The 15565-nt window shown below is 39.1% G+C and overlaps 1 protein-coding gene across 4 annotated transcripts in view; it reads left to right on the forward strand.

Moving 5' to 3' along the window:
• The window catches only part of LOC127637555 (plasma membrane calcium-transporting ATPase 1-like), a 59511-nt gene extending 54865 nt beyond the window's left edge, over positions 1 to 4646 (forward strand). For 2 of the 4 annotated variants that reach the window (XM_052118663.1, XM_052118662.1), the window contains exon 22: positions 2767 to 4646. In XM_052118663.1, the coding sequence (XP_051974623.1) occupies positions 2767 to 3096 (330 nt within the window). In that variant the 3' untranslated portion in view covers positions 3097 to 4646. The remainder of the gene's footprint in view (positions 1 to 2766) is intronic. The other 2 variants (XM_052118665.1, XM_052118664.1) reach the window with 2 other exon arrangements.
• Positions 4647 to 15565: the final 10919 nt, after the last annotated feature.

The following is a 15565-nucleotide window of genomic DNA, read 5'->3' on the forward strand; positions in this document are numbered from 1 at the left end:
TAAGAGGAAGATGATGCCGCTCCATGTCTCTCCTGAGAGCTCATCTTTACAGACTGATCGAAGACGATTATTAGACGATCGAAGGTCTCATATAATATTAAATTATATAATTATAGGTCAAATATTATTTACATATTGTTAGTAAGTAATACAACAAAGCACGACGTATTGCATAACTACAAATCACCGCGAGAGCTTTCCACTATGCGCGCCACTGAGTGACGTCTGTACATCCGGGTCAGAGAGCACCTGTCCATCAAAAGCTCACTATCCAATCAGAGTAGATCACTGTTAAGCCCACCCCCACGAGAGGTTTGTCTCAAAACAGCAAACGAAAAACTGCGAAGCGTAGCGTAAATCTGTGGCAATGTATTCAGAATCCACGATTTGCGAAAACGAATCTTTGAAAAACATTAACAAAAAATGAAGCATATTTGAAGAGCCTGTTAAATTCGTGCGACTGAGTTCATTTTTTTCATTTTAATTGTGTTTTTCTTCTTTTGTAATGGAATATTTTTCATAGTTTCTGAAAAAGTTACGTTCAGTTTTATAAAGTTACATTCATTATTATTGACACAATCGTAATTCCATAGTTTCATGGCGGGTAACGTACTGTGCTCCAAAACATTGGTGCTGATTGGCCCAAGAGGAGTCCTGTGCGCCAATGAACGCTATCTATCGATCTGCGCTCGATTGCTCTTCCTTCATCCTACAACTACCCGGATGTCTGTCTCAGTAACTTGAAATTGAATTTGAGAACTGAATCTGAATTGTGAGAAGTGAATGTGAAGATATATAGAGAGTTTAATTTTCAGTGAGGATCAAATTTTATTGGACTTCAGTTCCAAACGAATAAATTCAATTTCAAATGATACAATTCAGATTCAGTTTTTGAATAAATTCAATTTTAATTAAACAATACAATTTCAAATGATGTGATTCAAATTCAGTTTTTCAATGCAATTATTCAAGTTTAGCCATTCAAATTCAAATATAATGGTTCAAATTCAGTTTCTGGTGGCACATATTTCAGCCCATAGTATACACACACACACACACATATACACACACACACACATATACACAGTATCTCACAAAATAGTGTACACTCCTTTTTGTGGTTTGACAGCTTGAATGAAACCTCTTCAAAGATACATGCAAAGAAATTGCATCATTTCTAATCCTTCTGTTTGTGCAGTTAAACCAGTTTCATACACTAACCATCTAACTCAACAAGGACACTTTAATTCTTTGTAACTTTTGTGTTCATGTGTCCTGTGCTAGGAGCTCTAAAATACCTGTTCTATGTTGAGATAACTGTGCCTTGCGACCTATTTCCAGTAAATGTTATATCATGTCCTTGTGGTCTCCAATCGCTATTACACCAGACATTAAACAGAAGTCCAACTCAGAGAATTGGAAAGCAGGCAAAGTAGGCTTCTAATTTAAATGATGGGGAATGTTAATATATCGATGTCTCAAAAATATATTGATAAAATAACGTGCCAATCAATAAAAATTATATGCCTAGGTCTTATAGATTCTACCATATATATTATTTTATATTAAACTATATAGTTTGGCAAAATAACACAAAATGATGATTAAAAAGTAGTGTAATTTGACCTAGTTGAGAAGCACAGCCGTAAGATATTCATTAGCTAGAAATTGCTCTTTTTAAATGCAATCTCTTTAAAAAAAAAAAAATCCACAACTGGAACAATTGTCATGGAAAAGTCAATGAAATTAATCACTGGGAACCCTGTGTATCATTTACGCTTGTGTCAGCTGTCAAAAGCCTCAATTCTAACTACATCAATATTTCCATCTTTCACCAGGTCATGGCTGTCCACATCCTTCATGCTCAAATAAACATACTTTTTTCTGTTTAGGCACTTTGTGTTGTTTGAAACAATCTACTTTGTTTTAGTTTTCATTTTCCTGCTAATAAACTGGATATTGAAAAATGAAAAACTGAGCTCAAAACGCTACAACACTGACTGCAACATATTCCTTCTTAGATTCAGTGAAATGTGTCATGGGCTATACTCAAAGGTTTACCTCTGTTGAACAAAAGGTAGCACTGCTCTGCATGGGTCTAGTCCCTTGACTGTTTGTGAATTAACTTGTGCTGGTTAGCTTAAACTTGCTTGGCTGCTCCAAGTTTGTTTATCTACTTCACAACATAATCAGTGATCGATTTCTCACCTCCCCTTCCCCAGTACAAGCATGCCCAAAAATATTAACCTTATGTGTTGAGCTCTGTCCTCTGGGGTTATTGGCTTCTCTCTTTTTCTCTATCACTTTGTATCTTGTTTTGTTTCTCATTCTCTCATTTGCATTTTGAAAAATTGGCTTTGATAGTTCCTGGTTTTACATCTGAGATGATGCCCTAAGTTCTTTCCATTTTGTATGGAACATTTCTGTTTTTTTTCTCAATCCTGAATTTGTCCTTATTTGAGTGCAGACAGAAAAGAGGACTTCTCTTTCCCCTCAGTCAGAGGATAAGCTCACCGTAACAAAAGCATCAGGTTTTTACTCACCAGTACAGAGTTTTCTCCACTCTCCCTCAGTTGCATGACAGCTCACACATTTTCTTAGATGGTTTTGGTGCGCTTATCTACACTCATTAATTAAAACCAGCCCGTTTGGCCATGGTTTAACCTGTTCTTTAATGTGATGTTTTACTGTTTGCCTGTGTATGTGTGTGCAAACGATCCATCGTTTTATGCAATGAGGCTGAATTTACGCACTGTTCTCCCACAGATCCGAGTGGTGAATGCATTCCGCAGCTCGCTGTCACCTTATGAGGGCCTGGAGAAGCCAGAGTCTCGCACCTCCATTCATAACTTCATGACCCATCCAGAGTTCAGGATAGAGGACTCAGAGCCTCACATCCCCCTTATCGATGACACGGATGCAGAGGACGATGCCCCCACTAAGAGAAATGCCACACCCACCCCTCCTCCACCACCCTCCCCTAATCAGAACAATAATGCTGTAGACAGTGGCATCCACCTCTTCCTGGATCTTAGCATGCCAGCCACACCCTCGGCTTCTGGGAGCCCCATGCACAGCTTAGAGACCTCCCTATGATCTACTCCGCCCCTCAGTACGACAGACAACACCTGTTTGTCTCCCCAGAGACTAAAGCCTGGAGAACTCATGGATGAGAGGGAAGGATCCAAGGATCTCTTGGGAGCTTAGCTCTTAGCTTTTGCTTCTCTTTATATGAATGGTGTTGTACATTTTGTTCTTTTGCCCTTTGCTTATTCAAACACTGATTTCTGCATCATTTGGCTGTTAATATTTTGAATTATTTATGTTTTATGGAAGACACAGGTCTGTTTACAACGTTTGTAGATAATTTTTTTTTCTTCTGTCCATTGGTGGAAGAGCTTCCTGATGCAGAGAAATGGGGACATATGAAATAAAAGACAATTATTTCAGATACTGCTGTATTTTCAGGAAAAGGGTGTTTCTATGGAAACTGAACTATTTTTGCCTGCAAGTTTTATTTGTTATATATTTGTAGATGCATAGAACCTTCTAGCCAAATAGATAACACTAAGGCTTGTATAGCAATGAGCAGAGATATTGAGATCCATAGGTGGTTTTTTAAATTGGACAGGTGAGGGGAGGGGCTTTAATTGAAGATTAAAATTTTGTCTTAGATAGAATTGTTAAAACCATTAAAAGGAAAAATAAAAGAAAAAAAGAGTGAACTGTTTTCAATTTTATTTCTTCATATTATTTTATATATATATATATATAATTTCCTCTAGTGTTTTGTTGATCATACAAAAATAACAAAAAAGTTTGCATTTTTTCTTCATATTCCATAAAGATCGCCGTCAGTTAAGAAAATATTGCTGCAGTTGTTTGTAGAATATATTTAAGACCTGAAGTACTGGAAACACTAAGGAATCAACATGACGAATTTTAAAGAAAACATTCGTACAATAGTATCACAGCACAGGGTAATTTATTTCAGATCCCTAAGGAACATTTTGATACAGATCTTGTAAATAAATTGTATTTTGTATTTAGCATCTCAACCTGCTGAACCAGAAATACAGAGATTTTACATAAATTATGGGGGGAGGGGGGTGGAGAGACTCTTCAAATAAGGGTTGTGATTGGTTCTCCAAGTAATATAATACTCAGGGTGGCTTATAGCATGAAACTTACGGTCAAAAGTTTTGTGTTTTTGTAATGTTTAGGATTAGACTTAATTTTTGACAGCACGGTTCCAGTTCAGACTGTTGCTTCTCTTCTCTCGTTGGTTCAATAAGAGTGTAAAGGAGAAGAAAAACAGGAGAAAAGGGATTCAAATTTCTTCAGTCAACACAACCACAGTTTTATTTAAATAAGTTATTTCTTTTTGTCATGTTTATTAAATAAAAATCAGCTTAAGTTTGTTACTTAGAGCAAATATATTTAAAACATCCTTAAGAACCCTTTTTTTTTTTTTTCGATAGTGTCTACCAATAATGGGAATGAATGATTATTCATCTGTTATAAGGTTTTTTTTTTTTTTCTTTTCTTTTTTTTTTTAAATCTTAACGTTTGGAAATAAAAGTACATGTCTGTATGTCTTGCGCAATGTAAATGGATATCGTGATTCTACTTACATTTTAAACTTGTTGAGTATCGTGTATGGTTTTTAAGAATAAAAATTGATATTTAGTGTAATCTGGGGGCCATGTTTTCCTTCCATGTTCAGCACACATTATAATAATTGGGGACATTTGTATTCCTTTGGATAACAGGACAAAAGATACCCTACATTGGAAAGGGCCCTCTAGTCTAACCAGATATCCCTTTTCTTTAAAGCAGGGTTACTTGTTCCTGCTCATGGATAGTTTAGCTCTAACCCTGATCAATCACACCTGACAATAATTGTGAAGTAAACCCAAAGACCTCGATAAGCTGGTTTAGGTGTTTAATTAGCATTTGAACTAAACTCTGGAGTAAAGTGACCCTCTTTAAAGAAACAGTTCACCCAAAAATGAAACTTTTGGCACCATGTGAATGTAGTTGCTCAGGATGGAAAGCAACATCTTTGCAACTGGAGCACCAATTCAAATCCCAACAAGATGAACTTTCCTCTTGTTTTAGACAAGTTTGTTCATCTTCAGAATTACATTAAACTAGAAGGCCCACAGGGCCCATCATGATGTGTGAACCTGGTAGCTCAGTATAGAAGGTATGGACTTGCACCTGAGGAAGTGCTGCATCGAATCCCAACATGACCAAAGTTCCTTTTGGTATAGACAAGTTGATTAATTTTCATTATTTAATTAGACAAGCAGGCCCACAGGGCACATCTCAAAGTGTGAACTTGGTAGCTCAATATGGACAGCAACGGCCTTGTAACTGACAGAGGGCTCGATCGAATCCTAACAAGTTTAATGTTACTGTCTTTTTCAGACTAGTTGGTTCATCTTAAGAATTGCAGACAAGGAGGCCAACTGGGTCCATTTCAATTTGTGAACCTGCTAGCTCTGTATGGAAGGCAACAGCCTAATGATTGAAGGAGTGCTGGTTTGAATTCCAACAAGACCAAAATTGCTTTTGTATTAGACAAGTTGGTTCGTCTTCAAAATTAGATCGGAAAAGGAGGCCCACAGGGCCCCTCTAGACATGTCAACCTGGTAGCTCAGTATGGAAGGCAATGGACTTGTGACTGAATAAGAGCCTGTTTGAATCCCATCAAGACCAAAGTTGCTCTCTTTTTCAGATTAGTTGGTTCATCTACAAAATTACATCAGACATGGAGGCCAACAGGGCCTTTCTCTTGCGTGAACCTGGCAGCTCAGTGTGGAAGTCAACAGCCTTGCATCTGAGCGAGTGCCCGTTTGAATCCCAACAAGGACACAATTGCTATTGTTTTAGACCTGTTGGTTCATCTTCAAAATTAGATCAGACAAGGTTAGCTGGTTAGCTTAAACTGTGAGCCCATGTTGACATGTGAACCTGGTAGCTCAGTGTGGAAGTCAACAGCCTTGCATCTGAGCGAGTGCTGAAGAAGATTTGGTTTGTATCCCATCAAGCTACACTTTCATGACTGGAAATGGTGTTCCAAAATGGCCAACAGTGGACTGTCTTGCTAGAAAGACTTTGGTTTCATTCAAGGCTTCCACTCTAAAGATGAAATTTGTTTTTACTGTGGGAACAATACTAGTGCTCTATCCCTTTACAAGTGCGCACAGACCGATATGGCAGAAGTTGTATGAGAGAGTTGGATTCATAGTCGAATATGCAGAACATTTTGTTTGTTTTTTTTACAAACTTTGTTTTTTCAGAACAATCTGGAATAATATGTAACTTGTTCTAGGCTGTTTGCCTGATCATAACCAAAACAATGCAGATAGATTAAGCAGCATCCCAATATTAAAGGTTATCAAAGGAATTTATACATTATGATTAATCGCCAAACAGTATGCCAAACTGTACGTAGTGGGCGGGGCCACTTTCACTAAAATGCTTGTAACTCTTGAAAGGAATGAGATATCACCAAATTTGGTACACAAAAAATTGCCTCGGTGGCACTACAATAATAAAACATAAAAAATATCTCTAACTATGGAACCATTGGCCCGATCGACTTGAAATTTTGCACACAGTTTATTTGTTCAAGGTGTCATCAAGGTCTATGAGGACAGTCGCATATTTTAAAAAATATCAGCAGCTTTTATAAAAGGCCGATCAGAACAAAACCTGGAAGGCATATTTGTCTCTTGGCAACAGTCCTCTCTATGCATCCTGCATTCGTGTGTTCACACAAGTTGAAAATGTTAAACTCCAGCGAAATATCCGCATGACGCATTGTCGCGAAAGCCTATCAGCATTGAGACTGTCCGGATGTCACTTACATAGTAGCAGAAGAAATCAGGAAAAATTGGTGAGAAAATGGTTGAAGCGGTGTGTGGACACCCGGAATTGTATGATACAACGTCAATGAATCTGGAACTTCCACAACAGATACAGAGCAGCAATCGTTGTGATATCGGACATGGTTGATGGCGGAAAGATTAGTTGTTGTAGCCCCAGAGGACCCACCCTCTGCAGAAGCTCATCAAACTGGGTCCTGTCAAGCCTGAAGTATTGCTGGAACCGGACTCCAACCAGCCGCAGCTTCTGCACCAGCCGGTGGTACTCAACGTGCTGACTCTGAGATTTAATGGTTTTGTGGACCCAGACAGACCGGCGTTTGCATTTTCGGCACAGATAAACAGCCGCTATGGCAAAGAGCAGGCCTTGTTTCTCGTTCATCTTTGATATAAAGCATTTTATGGACTGATTCCACTTATATTTAGTCTTTTCCCTCCAACATTTTTGTTTTTAGCGGCAAGAAAAGGGATTCGCTGTCAGCAGCAATGGAATGACATCCGTAAATGTCATTTATAAACGTTACTAGGCAACCAGTAGTGGGAACGCCCACTAGCGACTTCACCGCCAGCCACTGGCAACCTGCAGCGACAAAAGCTGCGTAAACACTGCCAGCGACACTGCGTGAGACAGCAACACCATCCTATTCATTTTCAATGAGAGCACAGCGACTTCCGGTGACACTAGCTGTCGCGACCGTTGGCAACTAGATGTGGGCGTGTCCAGCGATGTGACAAAGTTGAGACAAGTTCAACTTTATTCAAATGAAGAGCGACTTACGGAAGCGACAGCCAATAGGAGAGAAGACGGGAGAGCTCATGTGATCCTTCTCTCTCTCTCTCAGCTCCTGCAGTAACGGAAAAAAAGATAAAAGGCTAGTTCTTGCTGTTAGCAATTTTCCAGTGCTCTATGATGTCTCTTCCCACGTACAAGGACATTTTTAAGAAAAATACTGTGTGGAAAGGTGTATCTGAGATCGCGGGGATTTTATGAACCCAGACAGACCGGCATTTGCATTTTCGCCGCAGATAAACAGCCACTATGGCAAACGCCTTGTTTCTCATTCATCTTTGATATAAAGCATTTTATGTACTGATTCCATTTATATTTAGTCTTTTCCCTCCAAAATGTTTGTTTTTAGTGGCAAGAAAAGAGATTCGCTGTCAACAGCAATGGAGTGGCATCCGTGAATGTCATTTATAAACGTTACTAGGCAACCAGTAGTGGGAACACCCACTAGCGACTTCACCTGCAGCGATAAAGTCGCTGGCAGTGTGTACGCACCTTTACTCGTCCGTTCGCGCGTCTGTGAGTGAGAGCGTGAAACATGCTCGGTAGGCCTGTTTAAGTTTTCGTTATTTACAAACCTTAAGAACCACATCGGGTTCTGGATCTGATTTCAGATCTAATCTGCCTAATAAACCTTACATTTAGGGGGGTCCGAGGTTATGCTCCCCTGTGAGATTGTTTTGTGTGTGATAAAAACAACACCAACTTGTTAAATTCTGGTGACATTGAGATAAGCATTTACAGGTGAAACTCGAAAAATTAGAATATCGTGCAAAAGTTCATTAATTTCAGTAATTCAACTTAAAAGGTGAAACTAATATATTATATAGACTCATTACAAGCAAAGTAAGATATTTCAAGCCTTTATTTGATATAATTTTGATGAATATGGCTTACAGCTTATGAAAACCCCAAATTCAGAATCTCAGAAAATTAGAATATTACATGAAATCAATATAAAAAAGGATTTTAAATACAGAAATGTCGGCCCTCTGAAAAGTATAATCATGCATATGTACTCAGTACTTGGTTTGGGCCCCTTTTGCATTAATTACTGCCTCAATGCGGCGTGGCATGGATGCTATCAGCCTGTGGCACTGCTGAGGTGTTATGGAAGACCAAGATGCTTCAATAGCGGCCTTCAGCTCTTCTGCATTGTTTGGTCTCATGTCTCTCATCTTTCTCTTGGCAATGCCCCATAGATTCTCTATGGGGTTCAGGTCAGGCGAGTTTGCTGGCCAATCAAGCACAGTAATACCATGGTCATTGAACCAGGTTTTGGTACTTTTGGCAGTGTGGGCAAGTGCCAAGTCCTGCTGGAAAATGAAGTCAGCATCTCCATAAAGCTTGTCTGCTGAAGGAAGCATGAAGTGCTCTAAAATGTCCCGGTAGACGGCTGCGTTGACTCTGGACTTAATAAAGCACAGTGTACCAACACCAGCCGATGACATGGCTCCCCAAACCAACACAGACTGTGGAAACTTCACACTGGACTTCAAGCATCTTGGATTGTGTGCCTCTCTTCTCTTTCTCCAGACTCTGGGACCTTGGTTTCCAAATGAGATGCAAAATTTGCTCTCATCAGAAAAGAGGACTTTGGACCACTGAGCAACAGACCAGTTCTTTTTTTCTTTAGCCCAGGTAAGACGTTTGACATTTGAAGCCCATGTCCAGGACCCGTCTGTGTGTGGTGGCTCTTGATGCAGTAACTCTAGCCTCAGTCCACTCCTTGTGAAGCTCCCCCACACATTTGAATGGCCTTTTCCTGACAATCCTCTCCAGGCTACGGTCATCCCTGCTGCTTGTGCACCTTTTTCTTCCACACTTTTCCCTTCCACTTAACTTTCTATGAATGTGCTTTGATACAGCACTTTGAGAACATCCAACTTCTTTTGCAATTACCTTTTGAGGCTTTCCCTCCTTGTGGAGGGTGTCAATGATGGTTTTCTGCACAACTGTCAGGTCAGCAGTCTTCCCCATGATTGTGAATTCAACTGAACCAGACTGAGAGACCATTTAAAGGCTCAGGAACCCTTTGCAGGTGTTTAGCTGATTAGAGTGTGACACTTTGAGCCTACAATACTGAACCTTTTCACAATATTCTAATTTTCTGAGATTCTGAATTTGGGGTTTTCATAAGCTGTAAGCCATAATCATCAAAATTATATCAAATATGGGTTTGAAATATCTTACTTTGCTTGTAATGAGTCTATATAATATATTAGTTTCACCTTTTAAGTTGAATTACTGAAATTAATGAACTTTTGCACGAAATTCTAATTTTTCGAGTTTCACCTGTATTTTATTTTCTCGAGTAGGCCTATGAGTCGAATTCGTGTAACTATTGGCTAAATCATTTCTTCCAGTAACCGTTCATACACACGTTTAATTTCGCGCTAAAAAAAACAAAACAAAACGCACCACAACGCAGAGCAGAACGCAGGAGTTTCGAGGCGCGTTTTTATAAGTTGAAGAGGTTTTTTTAAAGTTGACATGACATCTGAAAATGCAGCCCTCCCGTCAGAGATGCTAAAAACACAATGAAACGTGACCCAGTTATCAATAGACATTCATCTAGCGAATGTTTACATGGAAACGATTGAAAAAACAGTTTGAACAGCCCCGTGTTCACATGACACAACACGAGCTGAAGTTTCTCAAAGTTACCTCTCAAAAATACAGCCTTTTGTTTCAGTTGACTGTAGGTAAATGTACACTGTATCCAACGCTGTTTGTTCTGTATTCGTAAATTCCCTGATACTGTTTTACTGTCTGTGTGAGAGAAACCGCTCCAAATGATTCAGTGAGCGCTCCGAACGATTTGAACTTCATCACAAAGTGGAAATTACATCATTTGAGCCTTGTAGCCACCAAGAACAAAAGCAGGCAAGTTCTTTTACTTTGTTTATTTGTTGCTTTTTCATGTTAGGCAGGGTCCATCAAGCTCAAACCAACCACCCCGTCATTCAAAATAGATAGGGAAAACTGTTTTTCATTTTAAAAAAATTACATTATTAATGCAAAGAAAATTATATTTCAGATTGAATGCATTTATGCTATGTGAGGAACTTGACCACATTTGAGATCTGCAGCCATTTTGGGATAAAATTTACCACCCTGTCACATGTTTTATTGTGACGTGGGTGGTAAGGGATGTGATGGGGTGGTTCTGCTTCCCGTTTGAATGTGAGGATGTGTGAAATCAAGGATTCTAATATAGGCTAATCAATTTATTTTCTGTTAACTTAACCCTGTTTGGTTCACTCACGCACACACTCATCATTCATTCACTCACTCACTCACTCACTCGCTATCTCTTTCAGTCACTATCTCACTCACTCGCTATCTCTTTCAGTCACTACTCACTCACTCGCTATCTCTTTCAGTCACTATATCTTTCACTCACTCACTCGCTATCTCTTTCAGTCACTACTCACTCGCTATCTCTTTCAGTCACTATCTCACTCACTCACTATCACTTTCAGTCACTATATCTTTCACTCACTCACTCACTATCTCTTTCAGTCACTATATCTTTCACTCACTCACTCACTCACTCACTATCTCTTTCAGTCACTATATCTTTCTCTCACTCACTCACTATCTCTTTCAGTCACTATATCTTTCACTCACTCACTCACTCACTCACTCACTCACTATCTCTTTCAGTCACTATATCTTTCACTCACTCACTCACTATCTCTTTCAGTCACTATATCTTTCACTCACTCACTCACTCACTATCTCTTTCAGTCACTATATCTTTCACTCACTCACTCACTCACTCACTCACTCACTCACTCACTCACTCACTATCTCTTTCAGTCACTATATCTTTCACTCACTCACTCACTCACTATCTCTTTCAGTCACTATATCTTTCTCTCACTCACTCACTATCTCTTTCAGTCACTATATCTTTCACTCACTCACTCACTCGCTATCTCTTTCAGTCACTACTATCTTTCACTCACTCACTCACTATCTCTTTCAGTCACTATATCTTTCACTCACTCACTCACTCACTATCTCTTTCAGTCACTATATCTTTCTCTCACTCACTCACTATCTCTTTCAGTCACTATATCTTTCACTCACTCACTCACTCGCTATCTCTTTCAGTCACTATATCTTTCACTCACTCACTCACTATCTCTTTCAGTCACTATATCTTTCACTCACTCACTCACTCACTCACTATCTCTTTCAGTCACTATATCTTTCTCTCACTCACTCACTATCTCTTTCAGTCACTATATCTTTCACTCACTCACTCACTCACTCACTATCTCTTTCAGTCACTATATCTTTCACTCACTCACTCACTCACTCACTCACTCACTCACTCACTCACTATCTCTTTCAGTCACTATATCTTTCACTCACTCACTCACTCACTATCTCTTTCAGTCACTATATCTTTCTCTCACTCACTCACTATCTCTTTCAGTCACTATATCTTTCACTCACTCACTCACTCACTATCTCTTTCAGTCACTAGGCCTATATCTTTCACTCACTCACTTGCTCGCTATCTCTTTCAGTCACTACTCACTCTCTCACTATATCTTTCAGTCACTCGCTCACTCGTTCAATCACTCATCACTCACTCTTACTATAGCTTTCACTCACTCACTCACTCACGCACTCACTCAATCACTATCTCTTTCAGTCACTACTCGCTCACTCAATCACTATATCTTTCAGTCACTCATCACTCACTATCTCTTTCACTCAGTCACTATATCTTTCACTCACTCACTATCTCTTTCAGTCACTCACTCTCTTTCAGTCACTATATCTTTCACTCACTCACTATCTCTTTCAGTCACTATATCTTTCACTCACTCACTATCTCTTTCAGTCACTATATCTTTCACTCACTCACTATCTCTTTCAGTCACTCACTCTCTTTCACTCACTATATCTTTCACTCACTCACTATATCTTTCACTCACTCGCTAATTTAGGGTTGTGCCGATGGACGATATCATCGTCCATCGTGATGGCTGACCAACATCACGATGTAGAGCCACCATCGTGATGCCACGCCCCCTTTTGCGAGTCTTGCTAGTGTGACTCACTAATCCTAGTCTCTTCTATAGTTAACCTAAACACTTTGCAGGGATTGCTCTGTAAATTAAATTGAGAATATAACAAATGCATATATGCAATTTTAAATACTGTAGTATATGCCAGAGACGTGACGTGTTAGTCTGTGAAAATACCGTGTCAGGCAGGCTACACAAATATTGATTGTTAGCTTCTTGTCTTACACTGTACATTTTAGATTAAAATATTTTATGTTGTAGGCTACAAGAAAATAGCCTTTATTAATTAATTATTAGTAGTTGTAGTGTCTCAGAAAATCTTGCTCATTGTCACATAGCTCTTGTATACTCTGAAGCGGCAGTTTAAGATAAACCCAGACCAGCGAACGTCAAATAACTTTTGTCTGGTTAATACTTTTAAAGAAAAATTTCCTTGGCCATAAATCCATAATGTCAAATCAAATGAAAGAAACAAGGTGAATATGAATAACACACATTTATTAAAACATAGAAGAACAACAAATAAAACAAGAAAACGGAACAACACTCAGACCGAAACTCGGCATTAATATTTCACTTATAATTAGCAGCACAATTAACTTCAGCACAGGCTACAAAATAAATTATGTTATTGAAATTTTGTAAAGTGGTCATATGAACTACACAAATGAACGTTTAAAAAATAATATGCAAAATCGAATAGCTCCGCAACCGATGGCGAAAAATGCGTAAAGAAGTCTAATATCTTTCACCATAGACCATGTTTAAATTTCCATGTTTCTGGCCAGAAATACCAACATATTCACTTTATCTGGTTTTAATAAGCTGCGGATTGGAGTAACTACACTACCCGCTGTGCTGAAGACCTGCTCTGATGGAGTACTGGTAGCACATATGCACAGATATTTCCGTGCTAATCTTGCCATGAACGGAAACCTTTTGTCGTTCGTTTTCCACCAAGTCAGCGGGTCCTCTTCCCCATCAATGGCCATTTCCTTCAGGTACGTGGTCATTTCTGCCTCGACCTTTTGTTCATCAGTGAGCGTGGCTGTGGCTGCTCTCTTCGCAAGACGGCTGCCCAAAGACGACTTTTTTTTCTTAGGCGCAATATATTAAAAAGCCCGGATGAGTAGGCTACTAATTAGTTGGGCTAGTAAAATAACGAAATTATAGTTTTTCAGTAGAAAAAATATATCTATGTAAAGAGATATATTAAAATAAAAAGTGCTTAAAAGTGCACAACTCTTCTTAAGTGGAAGAAATATTTTTCCCCCTTACGTGCAACCTATTGGAAAGCGCGGATGAGTCAGTTGGGATAGTAAAATAACGAAATTATAGTTTTTAAGTGGAAAATAGTATTTATGTAAAGAGATTAAAATAAAAAGTGCACAACTCTTCTTAAGTGAAAGCTAAAAAAAAATGCTTCACGTGTCGTGCAACCTACTGATAAAGCGCCGACGAGTCATTAGTTGGGTTAGTAAAATAACGAAATTATAATTTGTCATATAATTTTTGAAAATTATATGAAATTATATAATCCCCCCCGCCCCACCGACGATATCATCGTCCATCGCGATGTTTTACTGTCAACATTTTCAACTGCCAATTTAGGGGACATCGCCCAACCCTACTCGCTATCTCTTTCAGTCACTACTCTCTCACTCACTCACTATCTCTTTCAGTCACTATCTCTTTCAGTCACTCACTTGCGATCTCTTTCAGTCACTATATATCTTTCACTCACTCACTATCTCTTTCAGTCACTATCTCTTTCACTCACTCACTATCTCTTTCACTCACTCAATCACCATCTCTTTCAGTCACTCAATCACTATCTCTTTCAGTCACTATATATCTTTCACTCACTCACTATCTCTTTCGCTCTCTCACTCACTCACTCACTCACTATCTCTTTCAGTCACTCACTCACTCACTATCTCTTTCAGTCACTATATCTTTCACTCACTCACTATCTCTTTCACTCACTCACTATCTCTGTCACTCACTCACTATCTCTTTCAGTCACTATCTCTTTCACTCACTCACTCACTCACTCGCTATCTCTTTCAGTCACTACTCTCTCACTCACTCACTCACTCACTAACTATCTCTTTCAGTCACTACTCACTCACTATCTCTTTCAGGTACTATATCTGTCACTCACTCACTATCTCTTTCAGTCACTCACTCACTATCTCTTTCAGTCACTCACTCACTATCTCTTTCACTCACTCACTCACTCTATATCTCTTTCAGTCACTATATCTTTCACTCACTCACTCGCTATCTCTTTCAGTCACTACTCACTCACTCACTATCTCTTTCAGGTACTATATCTGTCACTCACTCACTATCTCTTTCAGTCACTCACTCACTATCTCTTTCAGTCACTCACTCACTATCTCTTTCAGTCACTCACTCACTATCTCTTTCAGTCACTATATCTTTCACTCACTTGCTATCTCTTTCAGTCACTCACTCACTATCTCTTTCAGTCACTATATCTTTCACTCACTCACTCACTCGCTATCTCTTTCAGTCACTACTCTCTCACTCACTCACTATCTCTTTCAGTCACTCACTCACTATCTCTTTCAGTCACTCACTCACTATCTCTTTCAGTCACTATCTCTTTCAGTCACTCACTTGCGATCTCTTTCAGTCACTATATATCTTTCACTCACTCACTATCTCTTTCACTCACTCAATCACCATCTCTTTCAGTCACTATATATCTTTCACTCACTCACTATCTCTTTCGCTCTCTCACTCACTCACTCACTCACTATCTCTTTCAGTCACTCACTCACTCACTATCTCTTTCAGTCACT

This window comes from Xyrauchen texanus, chromosome 45, assembly GCF_025860055.1.
Source record: "Xyrauchen texanus isolate HMW12.3.18 chromosome 45, RBS_HiC_50CHRs, whole genome shotgun sequence".
NCBI lineage: Eukaryota > Metazoa > Chordata > Actinopteri > Cypriniformes > Catostomidae > Xyrauchen > Xyrauchen texanus.